Source organism: Physella acuta, unplaced genomic scaffold (assembly GCF_028476545.2).
Source record: "Physella acuta isolate Inbredline_101_S28 unplaced genomic scaffold, ASM2847654v3 ptg000911l, whole genome shotgun sequence".
Classification (NCBI taxonomy): domain Eukaryota; kingdom Metazoa; phylum Mollusca; class Gastropoda; family Physidae; genus Physella; species Physella acuta.
Genome location: NW_026732428.1, coordinates 163396 through 184359, shown reverse-complemented (window position 1 = coordinate 184359; position 20964 = coordinate 163396). Strand labels below are relative to the sequence as shown.

Genomic DNA, 20964 nt, shown 5'->3' with positions numbered 1-20964 from the left:
GGAAGGGTCGTTATGCCCCTGGGGGGGGGGGGGGTGACACCATTACGTGCCGCAACGGGTGACACCCGACCTCGCTACGTCACTGGGTTAAAGTGTTTTTTAGACATAAATAAAATCTTTTTTTAAATTTCGCTCCTTAGGATAGGGGGGGGGGGGTGGAAAGAAAAGTGGGGGGAACTACCCCACTCCCCATTAGAAATGCCTGAAAGAAACACTGCTATAGATTAAAGTCTACAGTTAGACCACAGCCTTTTTTTTTACTGCAACAAAAGCATTAGAAAGTTGACCAACGATAAAGTTAGATTTAGCACTGGTATACGTGAGGCATAGAAAGTTATGATGGCAAGATAAAAAAAAATCGTTAATTACATCTTCTAAATACCACCACGAACAACGTTTTGAGCTAACTAACAATTAACTAATTACATGTTATTATGAAAAACTGACATTCGGTTTGACAAAAATGTACCAAGCGTGACATGATTATCTAGACCGATGGATTAACGTGACTATAGCATTAATGTGACCGATGGATTAACGTGACTATAGCATTAACGTGACCGATGGATTAACGTGACCATAGGATTATCGTGACTGATGGATTAACGTGACAATCGCATTAAGGAGACCAATGGATTAACGTAACAATCGCATTAAGGTGACCGATTAAATAACCTGCCCATCGGATTATCGTGACCGATGGATTAACCTGACCATAGGATTAACGTGACCGATGGATTAACGTGACAATCGCATAACCGTGACCGATGGATAAACCTGATCATCAGTTTAATCTGATCATCCAAGCACATCCTACAATACTTCACCTTCTAGATCTCCAGGAAGTCAAAACTATCATACATAACCGAGTAAACTCCCCTGACCCGTGTGTTGGTATGACAACAGTAAACAACCACTTCAGATTTGATTCGGTCCTAATGTTCTCGACACTTTGTACTTTTATGACGGCACGAACCGATTTTTAGACAGTCCCACCACTGCTGGGTGCCGCTATTATGTCATGTTCCTACATTAGTTCTAGATCGTGGAGTACATTACAAAAGTACTGAGCACACCTCTCTCAGCACAGTGTTTAATGCAGTGTTTAGCCAAACTGTGTTTAACGTGGTGTTTAGCCAAACAGTGTTTAACGTGGTGTTTGTTGTTGGTATTGGGTATCAATTTTAACATGGATTGGTTTGTTTCAAACACGACTTACAGCCATACAGCAAACACGACTTACAGCCATACAGCAAACACGACTTACAGCCATACAGCAAACACGACTTACAGCCATACAGCAAACACGACTTACAGCCATATAGCAAACAGCTATTTCGACTAGTTATCAAGCTGTCAACCTTTCTGACTAGATATAAAGCTGTCGGCTGTTCTGACTAGATATAAAGCTGTCGGCTCGTCTGACTAGATATAAAGCTGTCGGCTGTTCTGACTAGATATAAAGCTGTCGGCTGTTCTGACTAGATATAAAGCTGTCGGCTGTTCCAAATGATCAACAAAGATCGAGCTGTTTACCCAGGAAACAGCCCACAACAGCTCTGATAAAGGTAAACTAATCTGCTGTCTTCACAAGCTGTTTATACTGTTTATAAGTTTGTTTTCAGTATCGGCCACGCTCTACACCCTATACAAATACAAATTCACCTATAAAGATAAGATGTGTTGTATATAATACAGCCAGCATAATTTAAAACAAGGACAAATAAAAGTATGTACAATTTTAACAGTTGTGAGACAAGTTCATAGGCTGGAACTAGGACTATGGACTTTATTCAGTTATCATATTCTGACTACGGACTTGATCGAGTTACTCGCTAATTCTGTTGAGTGACTATTGCTCTTTATCAATGATATAGAAGTGTACAGTTAGGAGTTCTGTGATTTAGATGCCATGTTGAGGTCTATGTAGAACTACGCTATAGCAAAAACATGTTTTAAATTAAAAAAAAACAAAACAAAAAAAAACTATTAAATGTTATTTCATTATTTTTTTGGGGAATGAAAAACATATCATTAATGTCACTTATCATTTCTTAAAATCTCACCCCTCAAAGAATATTGTCAGCCCCCCCCCCCCCCCACTTTAACCCCTTTTCACGGAACTTGACCAGGCTCCCATCAGGAAACAGCCCAGCTCTGGAAACAAAGTCTGCCACTTGGTACAAAGATCTTGCGTCTGCTGGTGTGGCTACACTCGCACTTACCATGAACTTTAACGCTATGTAGGATAAGTTTTTAAGGGTGTAATCCCGTTTGTAAAGTGGGTCACACGTAGATCAGATTTTGGTGTCGTTCACTCGGCCCAGAAGTGGCGCGAATGTATCAGGTGTGAACGTACCTTAAGTTCAACCATGGATGTGTCTTTAGCAGGAGGTGCTGTTGTTTAAGTTTTTGGACAGGTGCTGCTGTTGTCTGAACTGTTGGGCACATGCTGTTCTAACGAGCAGTTTTAAATGCTGTGCTGTATGCTGTTTACAGGTTGTGCTGTTTTATAAGCTGTTTAACAGACTGTGCTGTTCTTGACCTGTTGTGTGCTGTATTCTCAGCTGTTTGACAGGCTGTGCTGTTGCCTATTTACCTCGGCTGTGACTTCTGGCACGGTGCTGTTGATGCTCACTCTTGCACCGTGGTGTGTGTCAGTGGTGTGAGTTAGATGCACGTGCAGTCGAGAGGCTGTTGTTAATTATAAAACAGTTTTGGCACAATTTTTTTCCTGTTTTCAAACGTTCGTGAGTGGAATATGATCAAAATGTCATCAGATTTGGATGGATAAAAACTTTTATCAACACGTCTGGATGTGATTCTCTGGAGGTAGGAAAACTTGTTCGTTGTGACAAACGTGACGGTGTGTGACGTCAACAGATTTGTGACAATCGTGACGACGTGTGACGTCAACAGGTTTGTGACAAACGTGACGATGTGTGACGAATTAAGCGTAAGCAACAGATGAGAGGAAATGTAGACATTTAATATGTAGAGGATTTGAAAAATTATTTTGAAAGGATTATCATGTATTTGATATGGATATTGTTTTTTTTTAAATTTCCGTAACAAACTTGTTTACAACTAAAACCACAATAATTGTGATACGCAGAAGCAGGCTGACTGCGAGCGTATCATGTGACTGCTATTGTTGATTCAGATCTAGTGCGTGACCTGGATCGTCTGCACCCACGTCACTCTACCTGTGCCTGCATGTTACAGGTGGAAGGGGGGAATCTATAGAAAATCTCTTTTACCATTGGCACCGCTCACCTCTCAGGATAAACTACCTGTTACAGTTTGTACTGGTAACCTGTCAATCAGCTTGTAACAGTGCTCGAAGTACTACCGGCATTTCAAACTACCTGTTGTATGTGACACTGCTCAACTTTCAAACTACCTGTTATTTGTGACACTGCTCAACTTTCAAACTACCTGTTATATGTGACTCTGCTCACCTTTCAAATTACCTGTTTCACCTTTCAAATTACCTTTTATATATGATACTGCTCACCTTTCAAACTATCTGTTATATGTGATACTGCTCACCTGTTATATGTGACACTGCTCACCTTTTAAACTACCTGTTATATGTGACACTGCTCACCTTTCAAACAACTTTTTATTGTGTATTCGATATTATACCACGTGATCTGTCGGTGTCACGACCTTGACCCAAGTGGTTCGTGTAGCCTGACCCTACTATTTAGACGGAGACACTTCGGGAAGCTAATGGTCCAATTACCAGTTCACGCTCCAGTTTTTTAGACCTAATTAACCTATTTCAATTAAAATAAATCTGTGCACCAAGCCGGTGGTTTTTGACACTCGTCTTGACTACAAAGTTTGCTTTTTACCCGATCAACATAATGTTGCTTTACTCCCTTGTAAATATTAGTCTACATGAGCATGCTCTGGTAACTTGTTTGTTTTAAAAGAAATATGAAAATTCAATGTAAACAAAACTCACGTGGGTGACCTAGTGATTGAAGCTACCTAAGTTGTCTACCTTTTTTGCATTGAGTTTTAGTCATCTTAAATACGTTTTTCAATACCTAATGAAACTAAAAAATTAGATATTTTTGTGTTGTCAGCTGAAATGCGCTAATCTAGAAAGACGGACAGATATAGTGACCTAAAATGAAACTTGTAAAAAACTAAGTACAAGTAGGTTATAGTTGTTTGAGCAGTTGTTAGATTAATGGACATTTTTTATCCTTGTCTGTAGTCGCTAGTAGGTCGTTTTAACTAGGTCGTGACCATATGATTGTATGTGGGATAAGCTGGGTGGTCGGGTGGGTAGTAGACCTGTGTAGTGGGGCGGTTAGATGGGTTGGCAACTCCCCCTTTTTTTACCAGTAATTGACACCCCCCTGCGTTCACCAGAAGTAGGCACCCCCCTTACGTTAACCTAAATTGGCACCCTAGCATCCCCCACTTTACGTTAACCTAAATTGGCACTCTGGACCCCCCCCCCATATGTTAACCTAAATTGGCACCCTAGCACCCCCCCTTACGATAACCTAAATTGGCACCCTAGCACCCCCTTATGTTAACCTAAATTGGCACTCTGGACCCCCTCTATGTTAACCTAAATTGGCACCCTAGCACCCCCTTTACGTTAACCTAAATTGGCACCCTGACACCCCCAGTGTGCGTGGTGTCCCATATCTTGGTGTTTGCACTCCCCGCCCTAGCGGTTTCTGAACCCTTCACCCTAGTCCGGTCACGTGGTTTCACTGATAAGATAACATCAGTGCTCTACTTTCATTTGTGACGCAAGAGAGAGGGTGGTTGTTGTCTGGTACATCACATACTGCTGATGGTTGGTTTATGTTGTGTTTATATTGCTTTAAATTGTATGCGTGGACGACTGTGTTACAGAATGTTGCAACACAAAAACACTGGCATTTATTTTGTAGCAGGAGAAAGACGACATTATAGATCAGCCGTTCCTAAACTTTTTGGAGGTACCGAACCCCACCAGTTTCTTACGCCCATTCACTAAACCCTTCTGAATAGTTTTATCGTCCCCACTGACAAAATCCGATCGTGAATCATATGAGTCGGGTGTGTCTCTTGATCTTCACCGAACCTATGAAACTGACTCAACGAACCACTATAAAACTGAATCTCGGGTTCGATCGAACCCAGGTTGAGAACCACCGGTCTAGATGGTGCCTAAGACCGGATAGGAATGTAGTAGGAACTAGCCGATGTTTTAGATGGTGCCTCGGACTAGTGGTGGATTGCATGAGAGAGTGAGAGAGAGAGAGTGAGAGAGAGGGAGAGAGAGAGCGGGAGGGAGGGAGAGAGAGAGAAATAGAGAGGGAGAGAGATATCTTGACTTGACTTCCGATACACGCTCTTTTTTGATGGGCACCAAATGAGAACTCTACTTCACTTGCCCCATGGACCATCAGGTTCGAAAAGGGAACTTTACTAAATAGGAATATAGTAGTCATTGTCACACTGTTTCGACACGTTAAAGTAATGACGATTTCCTGGAAGTTTAGGCATAGGAATGGTTGGTAGCGACGGTGTCGGCGTGTTGAAAAGGATACTTTTAACTCAAGACATCTTTCAGGAAGACCTATCTAAAGAATAGCGTAATAATGCCAACGCACCGTTACGTGCCCATTAACACTGCACTTTAGAATCATGACACATTTCTGAAATGTTTTTTTTTTGCCTAGTGTGTAAAGTCGAGTAAAATTAAAGCTTTTAACTAGGTTGGACATGGACCAATAGAATCCTACCCGGCGCAGGTCTATCTTAAGACAGATCAGTTTTACAAGGTCAGAACTGACCAGTCTGTCAAGGTCAAAACTCTCGGGTCAATTCTGATCAGCTGGCCTCTTCCTGACCTCTTGACCCCGTTAATCCCTTCACGAACCCCTGGTTGTAATCAATTGTTGACCAATCGTGGCTGAAGAACTGGACAACGGGTTGATAGGATTAGAGGTTGGACAGATTTCAGTTACTATTCCACTACGTGAAGCCCGTAAGCCCAGGTATATCCTGCCAGTACAGTAGATGGGAGTTCTAATTCGTCGTGTGTGAATCGTGTTGTGTGTCGTGGTCTGTGAGGATGTGTTTTTAGGATTATTGTTTTCATGTGTCATGTGTACTGTTTCTACCTTTATGCATAGATATTAATTGTAGTTCTAATTGGTCGGGTGATACAACACCTCACGTGAATTAACATTAAAATACCGACGGTCATAAAATCTGTACGACAAACGCTCTATATTTTCTAAATAAACCGGGAGTGATCTCCCCTAAACTTTCTCGAATTTTCTTATATAAAACAACAGGGGATGACAACTCGGGATATAGATATGATTTTTAATCCATTTTAAATACTTAAACTTTTTAAAATAGGATAAAATCTGGTAGAAAAAAAAAAGAAGTGCACACCAAGAGAACGCCAAATAAAATGTGCACAATAGCGCGGAATATTATTAGTACTTTATAAATTCACATGCGTTTTTTGAGAAATCGGAAATAGCGAAAATTATTACTTCGGGTCAATGGAAATTACTCAAAATTTGACAAAAGGCAGAGAATTAGATCTTTTACTTACGTGTGAAATTTCATTTGTCTATCTGAAATAGTACTCAAGTTATCTGCTTTTGAAAAATTGAAATTAGAAAAAGTTTCACTTCCGTTTACCGGTAATCGCTCAAAAGTTGATACGGATCTACGATTTTGATAAAATACTTATATATGAAATTTCATTACCCTAGCTGTAACGGTACATAAGTTATCTTGTTTACAGACACACACACACACACACACACAAACACACATACACACACAGACATACGGACAAGATTGCAAATCTATGTTTTTCCGACTCAGGTAGCTGTAAAACGTCGAGATTTGCAAAAATATTTTTTTTTGCACGATTACAAGACTTTCTCTATACTTTGTATATACGAGAAAGTAATAAGGAAAAATTTGTTAATTTTTACAAGCTTTTATTTAACTCACTTCCTCGTCAGTCGTCAACCTGTCGTCAGTCTGAAACGCCCGAGCGAAATGGCAGGCAATTCTAACTGACAGATACGGTTCGTAGTTGGTACGTGAGTCAAGACATGAAGACAATGCAACATGACATTAAATTTAACTTAATTGATTGTCTGATTAATTTTTTATGAATTAATTAAAATTTTGTCCAAATTAGCTCATCAAACTATTCCGCGCTATTAGACACGCGTCATCACGTTCAATAAGGCGTCATCACGTTCAATAGGTGCGCAATGGTTTTTAGTCATGTAACTCTATTGTAATTAAAATAAAAAATGTAAAGTACTGAAAATTTCATAAAAAACGTTTTAATAACAAACTTTTATGTAATAATGCACTAAAAAGGAGAAAATAAATTATACACAACTATTTAAATAACTATAAAGAAAAGAGTGGGTCTCTTCCTAAATACTAGTAAAGGTATCCAATAGATATTAAAGTGAACCACGCTTTTCTATATAGTTATTTAAATAGTAGTGTATAATTTATTCTCTCCTTTTTGGTGCATTATTACATAAAAGCTTTTTATTAAAATGTTTTTAATGAAATTTTTTAGTGCATGTAATTGTAATAACTTGTTATATATATATATATATATATATATATATATATATATATATATATATATATATATATATATATATATATATATATATATATATATATATATATATATATATATATATATATACACACGAATGGTTTTGTGCTTTTATTTTACGCCAACTATATTCGCACTTAAAATAATATATTATATCAGTGTATGTGGGGATGGGGTGGTGGGGCGTGGTAGGGGAGGAGGTCAAAGGTTGTAAGCTGAATTTCTAATCAATTCGACAGCTCAGTTTCATTTTAATTTTAAAATCCTGGTATGAGAGACGGGGAAAATGACAGGAATCTTGAATAGACGTTTGTGTTAGTGGTGGTGGGGGGGGGGGATGGCGAATGCCAGGGGAGGGTGGTGGGTCAGGCCCTTTATAAAAAGTAAGACCATATCTCGGCAGCTAGGCAACGTATGAGCCACGGGGAATGTTGTTGTACTCGGGTACCGTCGGCTGTCTGTGGCGTAACGTTGACTTAATCAGCTGGGTTACACGAGCACAATACAACAGTTACAGACCTACAAACCTCGTTACGTTTGGTCTAACCTTGGACAAATCGGTTGAACCAGCACAGTTGTATGCGAAGAGAGGTTCACGTCGAGAGAGGTTCATTACGGTCATAAATCTCTGAGAGATTTTATCTACATGCTCCGCTAAATAAATGTCTGGCACACTGTCCAGAACGGCAATAAAATACGTGCAAGGATTAACACATGTGTGTTTGTGGTGTTTGTGTTTTAATACATTATGTTTGTGTATTTATAACATGTTGGTTAGCAACGTTAGTGACTGTTGATGATTTCCCTTTTGTGTGACCGTCGCTGATCTCCCTTAGTTCAAACAGACAGCCATCTCAGCGATGCAAGATGAAGTTCGATGAGATCCTCGTCCACATTGGAGAGTTCGGCTGCTACCAGAAGAGGGTCTACTTCATCCTATGTCTGCCCGCCATGTTGTGTGGCCTGCAGGTGCTCAGTACCGTCTTCATCATGGCCACGCCTCCACACAGGTATGTGGTTTGTCTCTTTCATCTGATGCTAAAGTTGGTGGGTAAGTTCATGATCTGATGTGTAAGTTGGTGGGTAAGTTCATGATCCGATGCTAAAGTTGGTCGGTAAGTTCATGATCTGATGCTAAAGTTGGTGGGTAAGTTCATGATCTGATGCTAAAGTTGGTGGGTAAGTTCATGATCTGATGTGTAAGTTGGTGGGTAAGTTCATGATCTGATGCTAAAGTTGGTGGATAAGTTCATGATCTGATGCTAAACTTGGTGGGTAAGTTCATGATCCGATACTAAAGTTGGTCGATAAGTTCATGATCTGATTCTAAAGTTGGTGGGTAAGTTCATGATCTGATGCTAAAGTTGGTGGATAAGTTCATGATCTGATGCTAAACTTGGTGGGTAAGTTCATGATCCGATACTAAAGTTGGTCGATAAGTTCATGATCTGATGCTAAAGTTGGTGGGTTAGTTCATGATCTAAAGTTGGTGGGTAAGTTCATGATCTGATGCTAAAGTTGGTGGGTAAGTTCATGATCTGATGCTAAAGTTGGTAAGTTCTTGATCTGATGCTGATGTTGGTGGGTAAGTTCATGATCTGATGCTAAACTTAGTGGGTAAGTTCATGATCTGATGTGTAAGTTGGTGGGTAAGTTCTTGATCTGATGCTAAAGTTGGTGGGTAAGTTCATGATCTGATGTGTAAGTTGGTGGGTAAGTTCATGATCCGATGCTAAAGTTGGTCGGTAAGTTCATGATCTGATGCTAAAGTTGGTGGGTAAGTCCATGATCTGATGCTAAAGTTGGTAGGTAAGTTCATGATCTGATGCTAAAGTTGGTGGGTAAGTCCATGATCTGATGCTAAAGTTGGTGGGTAAGTTCATGTTAAAATGGCGGACTTAGGTCAATAGTATACACAGCTAATGACGAGATTGATTGGCAGTTAAATTCTGCCCCATGGGTTGATGGTTTACATGTCTTCAGCACAGATACTTGGACTAAAGACATGCGGTATTTGCTCTAAAGACGTGTAGTCTCCAGACGCCATTAGGCTCTGGAGTTCCTTGTCCTTAGTATTGAATACGTCATGTCCTAACCTATCGCACATCAAAAATAGATTCAGATGACATCAATCTCAGATGAAAAACACCTATGCCTTCACCTATAGAAAATTCTTCTGTTTTAGCTCGACACAACAACATTACATATTTCTACCTATAGCACCCTAACCCACATTTTCCAGTAGGTCAAGGTCACTACAACAACATTACCGGTTTCGACCTTAAAACTCTAACCCACATTTTTTTCTAGGTGAAGGTCAACACACTTTTATCATTTTAATATATTGTGTTATAACTGAAAGGAGGTTTATATAGCTAAAACATAACATTGCCTCTTGACACCATGTCAATAAAATTGTCCCCACATCACAATGTGTGCACCTCATTTGTCCCCACATCACAATGTGTGCACCTGATTTGTCCCCACATCACAATGTGTGCACCTCGTCTGTCCCCCAAAACACGATGTGTGCACCTCGTTTGTCCCCACATCACAATGTGTGCACCTCAATTGTCCCCACATCACAATGTGTGCACCTCATTTGTCCCCACATCACAATGTGTGCACCTGATTTGTCCCCACATCACAATGTGTGCACCTCGTCTGTCCCCCAAAACACGATGTGTGCACCTCGTTTGTCCCCACATCACAATGTGTGCACCTCATTTGTCCCCACATCACAATGTGTGCGACTGATTTGTCCCCACATCACAATGTGTGCGACTGATTTGTCCCCACATCACAATGTGTACCTCAATTGTCCCCACATCACAATGTGCACCTCGTTTGTCCCCACATCACAATGTGTACCTCGTTTGTCCCCACATCACAATGTGTGCGACTGATTTGTCCCCACATCACAATGTGTACCTCGTTTGTCCCCACATCACAATGTGTGCGACTGATTTGTCCCCACATCACAATGTGTGCGACTGATTTGTCCCCACATCACAATGTGTGCGACTGATTTGTCCCCACATCACAATGTGTACCTCATTTGTCCCCACATCACAACGTGCACCAGATTTGTCCCCACATCACAATGTGTGCACCTCATTTGTCCCCACATCACGATGTCTGCACCTCATTTGTCCCCACATCACAATGTGTGCACCTCATTTGTCCCCACATCACAATGTGTGCACCTCAATTGTCCCCACATCACAATGTGTGCGACTGATTTGTCCCCACATCACAATGTGTACCTCATTTGTCCCCACATCACAACGTGCACCAGATTTGTCCCCACATCACAATGTGCACCCCATTTGTCCCCACATCACAATGTGCACCTCATTTGTCCCCCACATCACGATGTGCACCTCATTTGTCCCCACATCACAACGTGCACCAGATTTGTCCCCACATCACAATGTGTGCACCTGACTTGTCCCCCACATCACGATGTGCACCTCATTTGTCCCCCACATCACGATGTGCACCTCATTTGTCCCCCACATCACGATGTGCACCTCATTTGTCCCCACATCACAACGTGCACCCCATTTGTCCCCACATCACAATGTGCACCTGACTTGTCCCCCACATCACGATGTGCACCTCATTTGTCCCCCACATCACGATGTGCACCTCATTTGTCCCCACATCACAACGTGCACCAGATTTGTCCCCACATCACAATGTGTGCACCTGACTTGTCCCCCACATCACGATGTGCACCTCATTTGTCCCCCACATCACGATGTGCACCTCATTTGTCCCCCACATCACGATGTGCACCTCATTTGTCCCCACATCACAACGTGCACCCCATTTGTCCCCACATCACAATGTGCACCTGACTTGTCCCCCACATCACGATGTGCACCTCATTTGTCCCCCACATCACGATGTGCACCTCATTTGTCCCCACATCACCATGTGCACCTGATTTGTCCCCACATCACAATGTGCACCTCATTTGTCCCCAGATGTAAGCTCCCAGGCTACACCAACGACACCTACGAGGTCCAGGGCCCCCACCATCAGTACCTCATCAACCTCACCATCCCCCCGGGGGAGGACGGTGCTGGACTTTACTCCGAGTGCTACGTCTACTCTGACGTCAACGGCACGGGCCACAACGTGACGTCACAGCGGGGCACGAGCCACTGCTCCGAGTGGGTGTTTGAGAAGACGGAGTTTGACAACACCATCATAGAGGAGGTAAGGGTCACGTGATAGGGTCATAGAGGAGGTAAAGATCACATGATAGGGTCATAGAGGAGGTAAGGGTCACGTGATACAGTATTAGGAGGTAAGTGTCACGGTATAAGGTCATAGAGGAGGTAAGGGTCACGTTGAACGGTCTTAAAGGATTAATGGTTACATGTGTATTAAGTAATTTACATCCCCCCAACACCTTTACAATTATATTTGCTTCCAGTGTTCTTTAGTGTGTCGGGACCCTCCTCTAGGAGTATGACCTTATTTACATCCCCCTCCCTAATGCTGTTCCTTTCTTCCCCCACAGTTTTCCTTCGTGTGTCGTGACACCATCCTCCGCTCTCACAGCAACATGGTGCTGTTTGCTGGTGCCCTGTGTGGCTCGGTCTTCATGGGCATCATAGCTGACATGTAAGTCATGCCCTCACTGGGCATCATCGCTGACATGTAAGTCATGCCCTCACATGGGGCATCATCGCTGACATGTAAGTCATGCCCTCACATGGGCATTATCGCTGACATGTAAGTCATGCCCTCACATGGGCATTATCGCTGACATGTAAGTCATGCCCTCACATGGGCATTATCGCTGACATGTAAGTCATGCCCTCACATGGGCATTATCGCTGACATGTAAGTCATGCCCTTATAAGGGCATCATCGCTGACATGTAAGTCATGCCCTCACATGGGGCATCATCGCTGACATGTAAGTCATGCCCTTATAAGGGCATCATCGCTGACATGTAAGTCATGCCCTCACTGGGGCATCATCGCTGACATGCAAGTCATGCCCTTACATGGGCATCATCGCTGACATGCAAGTCATGCCCTCAAGTGGGCACTTTACGTATATTGAATAGTGTGGGCACTTTACTGTTATAAATGCGACACTGACAATGGGTACTTTACGTATAATAATAACTATAGATGATTCACTTTACTTATTTTGAATAGTGTGGGTACTTTGTTAACCAATGTAGGTACTTCATTAAATTATTATGACCAATATATTCAAACAATGCGTCATTGAAATAAGTCATCTACCCCCACAAGGGTACTTTACTCATATTGACCAATGAAGTAACTTTGTTGAAGTAACTGGTGCACTCACACGAGTACTTGATTGAACCCACACAGCCTTCACACAACCCACACAGACAACCCATACACAACATGTTTTGTTGAACGCAGAACACTTTCTACTTATCCCACATTTGTGTGTGTGTTTGTGTGTGTGTGTGTTATGTGTTCGAGTGCGTTAGGTAGGCCACCATAAATGAGCTCAGATGTAAACTATGTCATGTAGTACATCAAATGTTTGTATAGTGTGTAATAAAACTTTTTCCGGGGAAGTAACTGAATGTGACAATACATCGATCGTTTCCCTTGAAATGTTACGTTTCGAACCTGACGACAAGTGAAGTAGAGTTCACCTGATTCTGTGACCTTGACATATGAAAGGATTTTGTGGTCAGCACTCTGTCCAATCGCTTTTACTTAAAGTGTACACATGTTAATGGCAAAAACAAATCTTGATTTAGTAGAAAATTTATTCATGAGTAGGCAGAAAGAAAACCATCATGTTGTCTATTCTAGAGTGGGCAGGAAGAAAGCCATCATGTTGTCACAATCTATTCTAGAGTAGGTAGGAAGAAAGCCATCATGTTGTCACTATCTATTCTAGAGTGGGCAGGAAGAAAGCCATCATGTTGTCACTATCTATTCTAGATTGGGCAGGAAGAAAGCCATCATGTTGTCACTATCTATTCTAGAGTGGGCAGGAAGAAAGCCATCATGTTGTCACTATCTATTCTAGAGTGGGCAGGAAGAAAGCCATCATGTTGTCACTATCTATTCTAGAGTGGGCAGAAAGAAAGCCATCGTGTTGTCACTATCTATTCTAGAGTGGGCAGGAAGAAAGCCATCATGTTGTCACTATCTATTCTAGAGTGGGCAGGAAGAAAGCCATCATGTTGTCACTATCTATTCTAGAGTGGGCAGGAAGAAAGCCATCATGTTGTCACTATCTATTCTAGAGTAGGCAGGAAGAAAGCCATCATGTTGTCACTATCTATTCTAGAGTGGGCAGGAAGAAAGCCATCATGTTGTCACTATCTATTCTAGAGTGGGCAGGAAGAAAGCCATCATGTTGTCACTATCTATTCTAGAGTGGGCAGAAAGAAAGCCATCGTGTTGTCACTATCTATTCTAGAGTGGGCAGGAAGAAAGCCATCATGTTGTCACTATCTATTCTAGAGTGGGCAGAAAGAAAGCCATCATGTTGTCACTATCTATTCTAGAGTGGGCAGGAAGAAAGCCATCATGTTGTCACTATCTATTCTAGAGTGGGCAGGAAGAAAGCCATCATGTTGTCACTATCTATTCTAGAGTGGGCAGAAAGAAAGCCATCGTGTTGTCACTATCTATTCTAGAGTGGGCAGGAAGAAAGCCATCATGTTGTCACTATCTATTCTAGAGTGGGCAGGAAGAAAGCCATCGTGTTGTCACTATCTATTCTAGAGTGGGCAGGAAGAAAGCCATCATGTTGTCACTATCTATTCTAGAGTAGGCAGGAAGAAAGCCATCATGTTGTCACTATCTATTCTAGAGTGGGCAGAAAGAAAGCCATCGTGTTGTCACTATCTATTCTAGAGTGGGCAGGAAGAAAGCCATCATGTTGTCACTATCTATTCTAGAGTGGGCAGAAAGAAAGCCATCGTGTTGTCACTATCTATTCTAGAGTGGGCAGGAAGAAAGCCATCATGTTGTCACTATCTATTCTAGAGTGGGCAGGAAGAAAGCCATCATGTTGTCACTATCTATTCTAGAGTGGGCAGGAAGAAAGCCATCATGTTGTCACTATCTATTCTAGAGTGGGCAGGAAGAAAGCCATCATGTTGTCACTATCTATTCTAGAGTGGGCAGGAAGAAAGCCATCATGTTGTCACTATCTATTCTAGAGTGGGCAGGAAGAAAGCCATCATGTTGTCACTATCTATTCTAGAGTGGGCAGGAAGAAAGCCATCATGTTGTCACTATCTATTCTAGAGTGGTTAGGAAGAAAGCCATCATGTTGTCACTATCTATTCTAGAGTGGGCAGGAAGAAAGCCATCATGTTGTCACTATCTATTCTAGAGTGGGCAGGAAGAAAGCCATCATGTTGTCACTATCTATTCTAGAGTGGGCAGAAAGAAAGCCATCGTGTTGTCACTATCTATTCTAGAGTGGGCAGGAAGAAAGCCATCATGTTGTCACTATCTATTCTAGAGTGGGCAGGAAGAAAGCCATCATGTTGTCACTATCTATTCTAGAGTGGGCAGGAAGAAAGCCATCATGTTGTCACTATCTATTCTAGAGTGGGCAGGAAGAAAGCCATCATGTTGTCACTATCTATTCTAGAGTGGGCAGGAAGAAAGCCATCATGTTGTCACTATCTATTCTAGAGTGGTTAGGAAGAAAGCCATCATGTTGTCACTATCTATTCTAGAGTGGGCAGGAAGAAAGCCATCATGTTGTCACTATCTATACAGTTTGTCACCGCCCTGGCTATCTACCTGTCCCCCACCTACGAGATGATGATCGCCTTCAGAGGTTTGGCTGGTGTGGCGACACAAAGCCTGTTCGCGGTCAGCGCATCCACAGGTAAGACGTTTCAAATATTTTTTCTATAACTGCTGCGCTTACTAGATGAGGTCTTAAGTGCGATAAGATCAAGCTGACAGCCTCAAAATTGGTCGAATAACCAAAGCTAGCAGATGGGATCAAAGGCCCATAAGCGTATTGTCACAGTGACTAAACCAGTAACCGTATTGTCAGAATGACTAAAGTCCCAAAGCCAAATTGTCATGTCAGTAAAGGCGATAACGAAGTCGTATTTTGACTGATTGTTTAATTACCTATGGTCAACCGGAAACAAGGAGTATAGGTTCAAGCTACAGCCATGATTATCATGGCAACAAAGGTTACAGAGAAGGCTGCGCAACTCGCTAATTTAACTTTACAAATCGGCGTTTTCGCATATCCCCCCCCCCCCCCATAGTCCCCCAAAAGCTTCGTAGACTCTGCCACATTAGGAAGTTTTAAGTACTGGTGGGTGGGATGATTTTGTCCAGACAGGTTTTGAAATTTCGAACTTTTTCAAGTTATGTTGAGGACAGTGTCGCCGTGTCTTTCATGACGCTACCCCTGCCGCCCCCACCCCCCCCCCCCACACTCCTGAAGTTGCCCAAGCATGAGAGGCAGTTGGTGTGGGGCCCAGGACACGTTTGACTTATGACGTGTTCGTTCAATTTGTCGCAGGGGTTAGACTCATTCCTCACAGATGAAACATGTCGCATTTCCCGACTCATTTGTTTATTTAGTTCATTGGACTAATATTTGTACAATGTTTCCCAGGTATAGAGCTAGTCGGGCCGACGAAGCGAACATTCACAGGTGTTGTTGTGGAGATGTACTGGTGTGCAGGTATTTTCCTGCTGCTGCCAGTGGCCTTCGTCTTGCGAGACTGGAGGAACATCCAGCTCTTTCTGTGTCTCATCACCATCCCGCTCTTCTCCATGTGGTGGTACGTCACACTTGTTTATCTATGGAGTCATGTCTTAGAGATTTCCGTGGGTGCTACGTCATTATTTTCTGTTGATGTGGTGTGTTATCTTTATGGTTTTGCTATGTGTTGTGTTACGCATTTATTTTGCGTAGTGCATTTTTTTTGTGTATTTTCATAGTGGGCCCTTACGGTTTTTTTTGTATATAGGTATTATAATTGCATCGTTTTGTTTACATAAAGTCAGTTAATTACTTATCTAAACCATTTATAAAGAACGGGAATTCAAATTTCAATTCATTGAGAAAAACAAAATAACTCTTCGCCTTGGCGTTTAAAAAAAATATTTGAGACTATAATATTGTGTCAGCATTAAAAAATAAATAAAATCACAATATAAACCGAACTATGAAATAGCCTTTGTATAACTGTCAACTAATGCTGTAAACTATTACTGCTTTAGTTTTTAAAATAGACATTTGTTAAACCCCCAGGTTGATCCCCGAATCTCCAAGATGGCTGCTAGACAAACAGAAGTTCTCTGAGGCTCGGCAGGTCTTGGAGCGGATCTGCCAGTCCAACAAGACCAAACTGCCTCGTGACGCCATCGACGCTGAGACGGCTAGCGAGGGCCCGCAGGGGAAAATCTGGCAGATGTTCACACACAGGGTCCTCATCATCCGCACGCTCATCATTTTCTTTAACTGGTGGGTCCAGCTCTGGTTATTGCATGCTTAGCTCCAATAATTGCAAGCTTAACTCCGATAGTTGCAAACTTAGCTCTGATATTTGCAGGCTTAGCTCTTAAAGTTGCTGAAAGTTGCAAAGATAGCTCTGAAAGTTGCTGAAAATAGCAAGCTTCGCTCTGAACGTTGCAAGCTTAGCTCTAAAAGTAACAGCTCAGCTCTAAAAGTTGCAGCCATAGCTCTAAAAAGTAATTGCAAGCTCAGCTCTGAAAGCTGTAAACTTAGCTCTGAAAGTTGCAAGCTTTGCTCTGAAAGTTGCTGAAAGTTGAAAACTTAGCTCTGAAAGTTGTAAGCTCAGCTCTGAAAGATGCAAACTTAGCTCTAAAAGTTGCAAAATTAGCTTCGAAAGTTACTGAAAGTAGCAAGCTTAACCCTGAACGTTGCAAGTTTAGCTTAGCAAAATAATTATCGTCTATTATCCATATCTAATATAACCTAACCTAAACCTCCTCACCTACAGGTTAGCCGTTAACCTGCTGTACTACGGGTTAAGTCTCAACCTGGACAACCTGGCAGGGTCCTCCTACTTCAACTACCTCATCGGCACCCTGGTGGAGTTTGTCGCTTACGTCATCTGTCTTCTGCTGCTGGACAGGACAGGACGGAAGAAGCTGCACTGTATTTGTATGTTCACAGGCGCGGCCGCCTGTCTGGCTGTCATGATACCTGTCACGTTTGCTGGTCAAAGTAGGTCACCGGGGGGGGGGGGGGGTATACTTAATTAGACTGGACGTCCGGAAGTTAGGGGACGTTGTGGTAAATGAGGGAGGGATTTGGCTAATGTAGTTACTTGATGGTAGGATAAAAGTTAGGGTCATGTAATGGATGAGGAAGGTGTGTGAGGTAGTCGAGCACATAGGTTCATTTGACATTTCTAGTTGGGTACCCTGGCTAAAGTTCTCATGTCGTTACTAAGTGAACTCAGCTCTAATGGGTACTTGGCTCTAATTGGGAAAGCCTCGCTGACACAATCGTGAACTGAACAAAACAAAAACACAAGAGCATCCGGTCAAATATACAGTCTTCGTCTACAGTCTGTTGATCACGTCTTTCCCTCCCCCCCCCCCCCCCCGCCTGACACTGACTAGCATTACGTCTGCCGCAGGTCACCAATGGATAGCCACGTGTCTTTCAATGGTGGGCAAGCTCAGCGCTTCCGGCTGCTACGCCATCTTGTACATAATGTCTGCAGAACTGTTTCCAACCGTCATGAGGAACTCTGGCATTGGATGCTGTTCTATATTTGAAAGTCTTGGAGGCATGATCTCCCCTTATATTGCTGATATGGTAAGAGCAGTGTCTGTGTCTCTATGACTCCTGTATTATTGTATCTCTGTTGTATCATTATAATCAGAGTTTCTTTCAGTCATTTTTTCAAGGTCGTTGGGACCTGAATCTTTTAGGTGGCGGCGGAAATTGGTTAAAGTATATGTTTTCTAAATAAACTATACATTTTCCTAGTTTGTTGGGGGCGTGGAATTGGGGGGGGGGGGGGGGAGGAGGTGAGGAAGAAGGGCTAAGAGCAGTTAAAGAATATTGGATTACTAAGGGTTTAAAAAAATGTAATTTAGTCTTTTAAGTAGAGTATAACTTCTAATCTAAGTAAATTGTATTAGTTTTATCAACTTGTTATATTAATATTACTTAAAAGTCATGTTTAATTCATACTTTCACGTCCACTTTTTGCCAATTAATGTTTCCCTCTCCCCAGGGTTTGATGATAGGCGGGGCCTTTGCTCAAGGTTTGCCAATGGTCGTGTTTGGCACTGTCAGCGTTTTAGCTGGTTTCCTCTCCTTAGCGTTGCCAGAGACCCTACACAGAACGCTTCCAGAGTCTATACAGGACGCTATAGATTTTGACAAGTGAGACATTATACCCGTGGTTCAATCTGTTGTCCATGTTTATCTTATACTACTATCTAGATAGGATGCTGAGTTAAATTGTTGAGTAAAATAATTTGTTTTGTTTCCCAGGCAACCAAAATCCTCTAAAAATGGCGTCGGTCAGACAAATGGATTCAAACATCCGGAAGTTGAGCTGGAGCTGGTGGTACCGTTGACCAAAGTGTGAACTTCCGTTTTTTTTTACATTTGCATATGTCAATCATCTTCGTTAAACATTTAACCAATCAGAGTTGCGTTTAGTTCAGTTGATTATTATATTGGTGTTTTGATATTTTGAGTATCATATCAAAATGTTGGACAATAGTCCATTGTGTTGGTTGTAGATGTCATAAAGTAAGGTGGACAGTACTCATATCTATCTTTGAACGGGACCTGCCGGCTGGGCATAGTACTGACCACACTATTCTTAAATATGCTGAGGTTACTTAAAAGACATGAACTCTACTTCATCTACTCTACCCACCGAATAGCGTAAAAGAAAAGACAGTGTATCTTTGGGAGAGGGGGATGAACAAGATCAGACATGCGTACAAGACAAGCACAATGTCAGGGCCATAGGTGCTTGGGAAATTCTGCATAATAGCATAATAATAATAATAGCTATCAAATGGGGGCCATCGAATTGGGCCATCGGATACGGACGTTAATTAGGCCAATCGAATTAGGCCATCGAATGGGGCCATCAAAAAGGGCCCATCGTGGGGCCATCGAGGAGTAGGGCCCTCAGGAGGGGCCATCACTTTAAATGCAGCTATCAGACCAGGCCATAGAATAAACGGAGCTATCAGCCGTCAAATTGAGCCTTAAGATGGAGCTAAGGGAGCTAACCAGTGAGGGGACGCGTGGTCTAGGGCTAGAACATGCGCCTACAAACCCGAAACTCGTGAGTTTGATACGCTGGTCATCCCTCGACCAAAATCCCCTTACCCCCACCCCACTTATGCAAACCATATTGTATAAAGCCCGGGGTTAGGAAGTAGTGGAAACCCACGGGTCTAGCAGCTGACAACCAGGTGTAACCCACGGGTCTAGTGTCTGACAACCCACGGGTCTAGCAGCTGACAACCAGGTATAAACTACGGGTCTAGCGACTATCAAACCACCAGTGAGCCTTATTCTCGATTATCAAATGATTCGCTTGCCCGGTTTAAGTATAGCTTAAGGTAGTTATGTCCCTTTAAGATAGATTCAAAGTTAAAATCACACCGGTTTACATATACAAAAAATTAATTTGTTTCTATAAAAAAATATCTCTCTGTAAAGAATAAAATCATTTATTGGAAAACAATCAGAAAGCTAAAAATAGCCCCAAAAACTGCAACCTCTCAAACTAGGTATTTAAAGACCACTGTATTACTAAAACCTTAATTTAGCTTCAGAAATCGCGTGCTTGCCAAGGTCAGGTTTGAGTAAGATAATTCTATATCATTTCTGTAACTGCAGTTGTAGCTTCAGGAGTGTTTGGTTGTGAGGAGGATGCTGTATAATTTACGTACCTCGTTCAGTACAGGACGGCAAGCATATCATTTTCTTTGACGTCAACAATATTGACGTGGATTAGACAATTGTGTGTGACGTCTTACAAACAATGGAGTGAATTGTCATTTTGTTTGACGTCTTCTCATCACGGAGTATGTGGTCAGACATTGGTTGTTCAATTTACTTGACGTCTCCTGGTCATGAAGTTAATGGTCAGACATGAATTCAGCGAAATTATCATAATAAATATTTCTTGAGATGACGATATAAATTAAAATCTTGACCTCTACATCATTAATATAAACTAAAACACGAATTAAAGTGTTTTGTGGTGGAGCGAGAGTTTTTTGTATTATTTTTTTTGCGCCATTGTTTGTGTTTATGTTTGCGTTTATGTTTGTGTTTTCATTGCTTGCTTTTATGTT

General features: G+C 42.0%; 1 protein-coding gene across 1 annotated transcript; it reads left to right on the top strand.

Annotated features, from left to right (window-relative positions):
* Nucleotides 1-2339: 2339 nt before the first annotated feature.
* Nucleotides 2340-19279, top strand: LOC131953137 (organic cation transporter protein). The gene is made up of 11 exons (XM_059316169.1): nt 2340-2832; nt 8473-8646; nt 11629-11863; nt 12171-12274; nt 15354-15508; nt 16262-16430; nt 16904-17116; nt 17616-17842; nt 18261-18442; nt 18867-19018; nt 19130-19279. The coding sequence occupies exons 2-11, from the start codon at nt 8504-8506 to the stop codon at nt 19224-19226; spliced, it is 1677 nt and encodes a 558-aa protein (XP_059172152.1). The 5' UTR covers nt 2340-2832; nt 8473-8503; the 3' UTR covers nt 19227-19279.
* The last annotated feature ends 1685 nt before the right edge of the window (nt 19280-20964 follow it).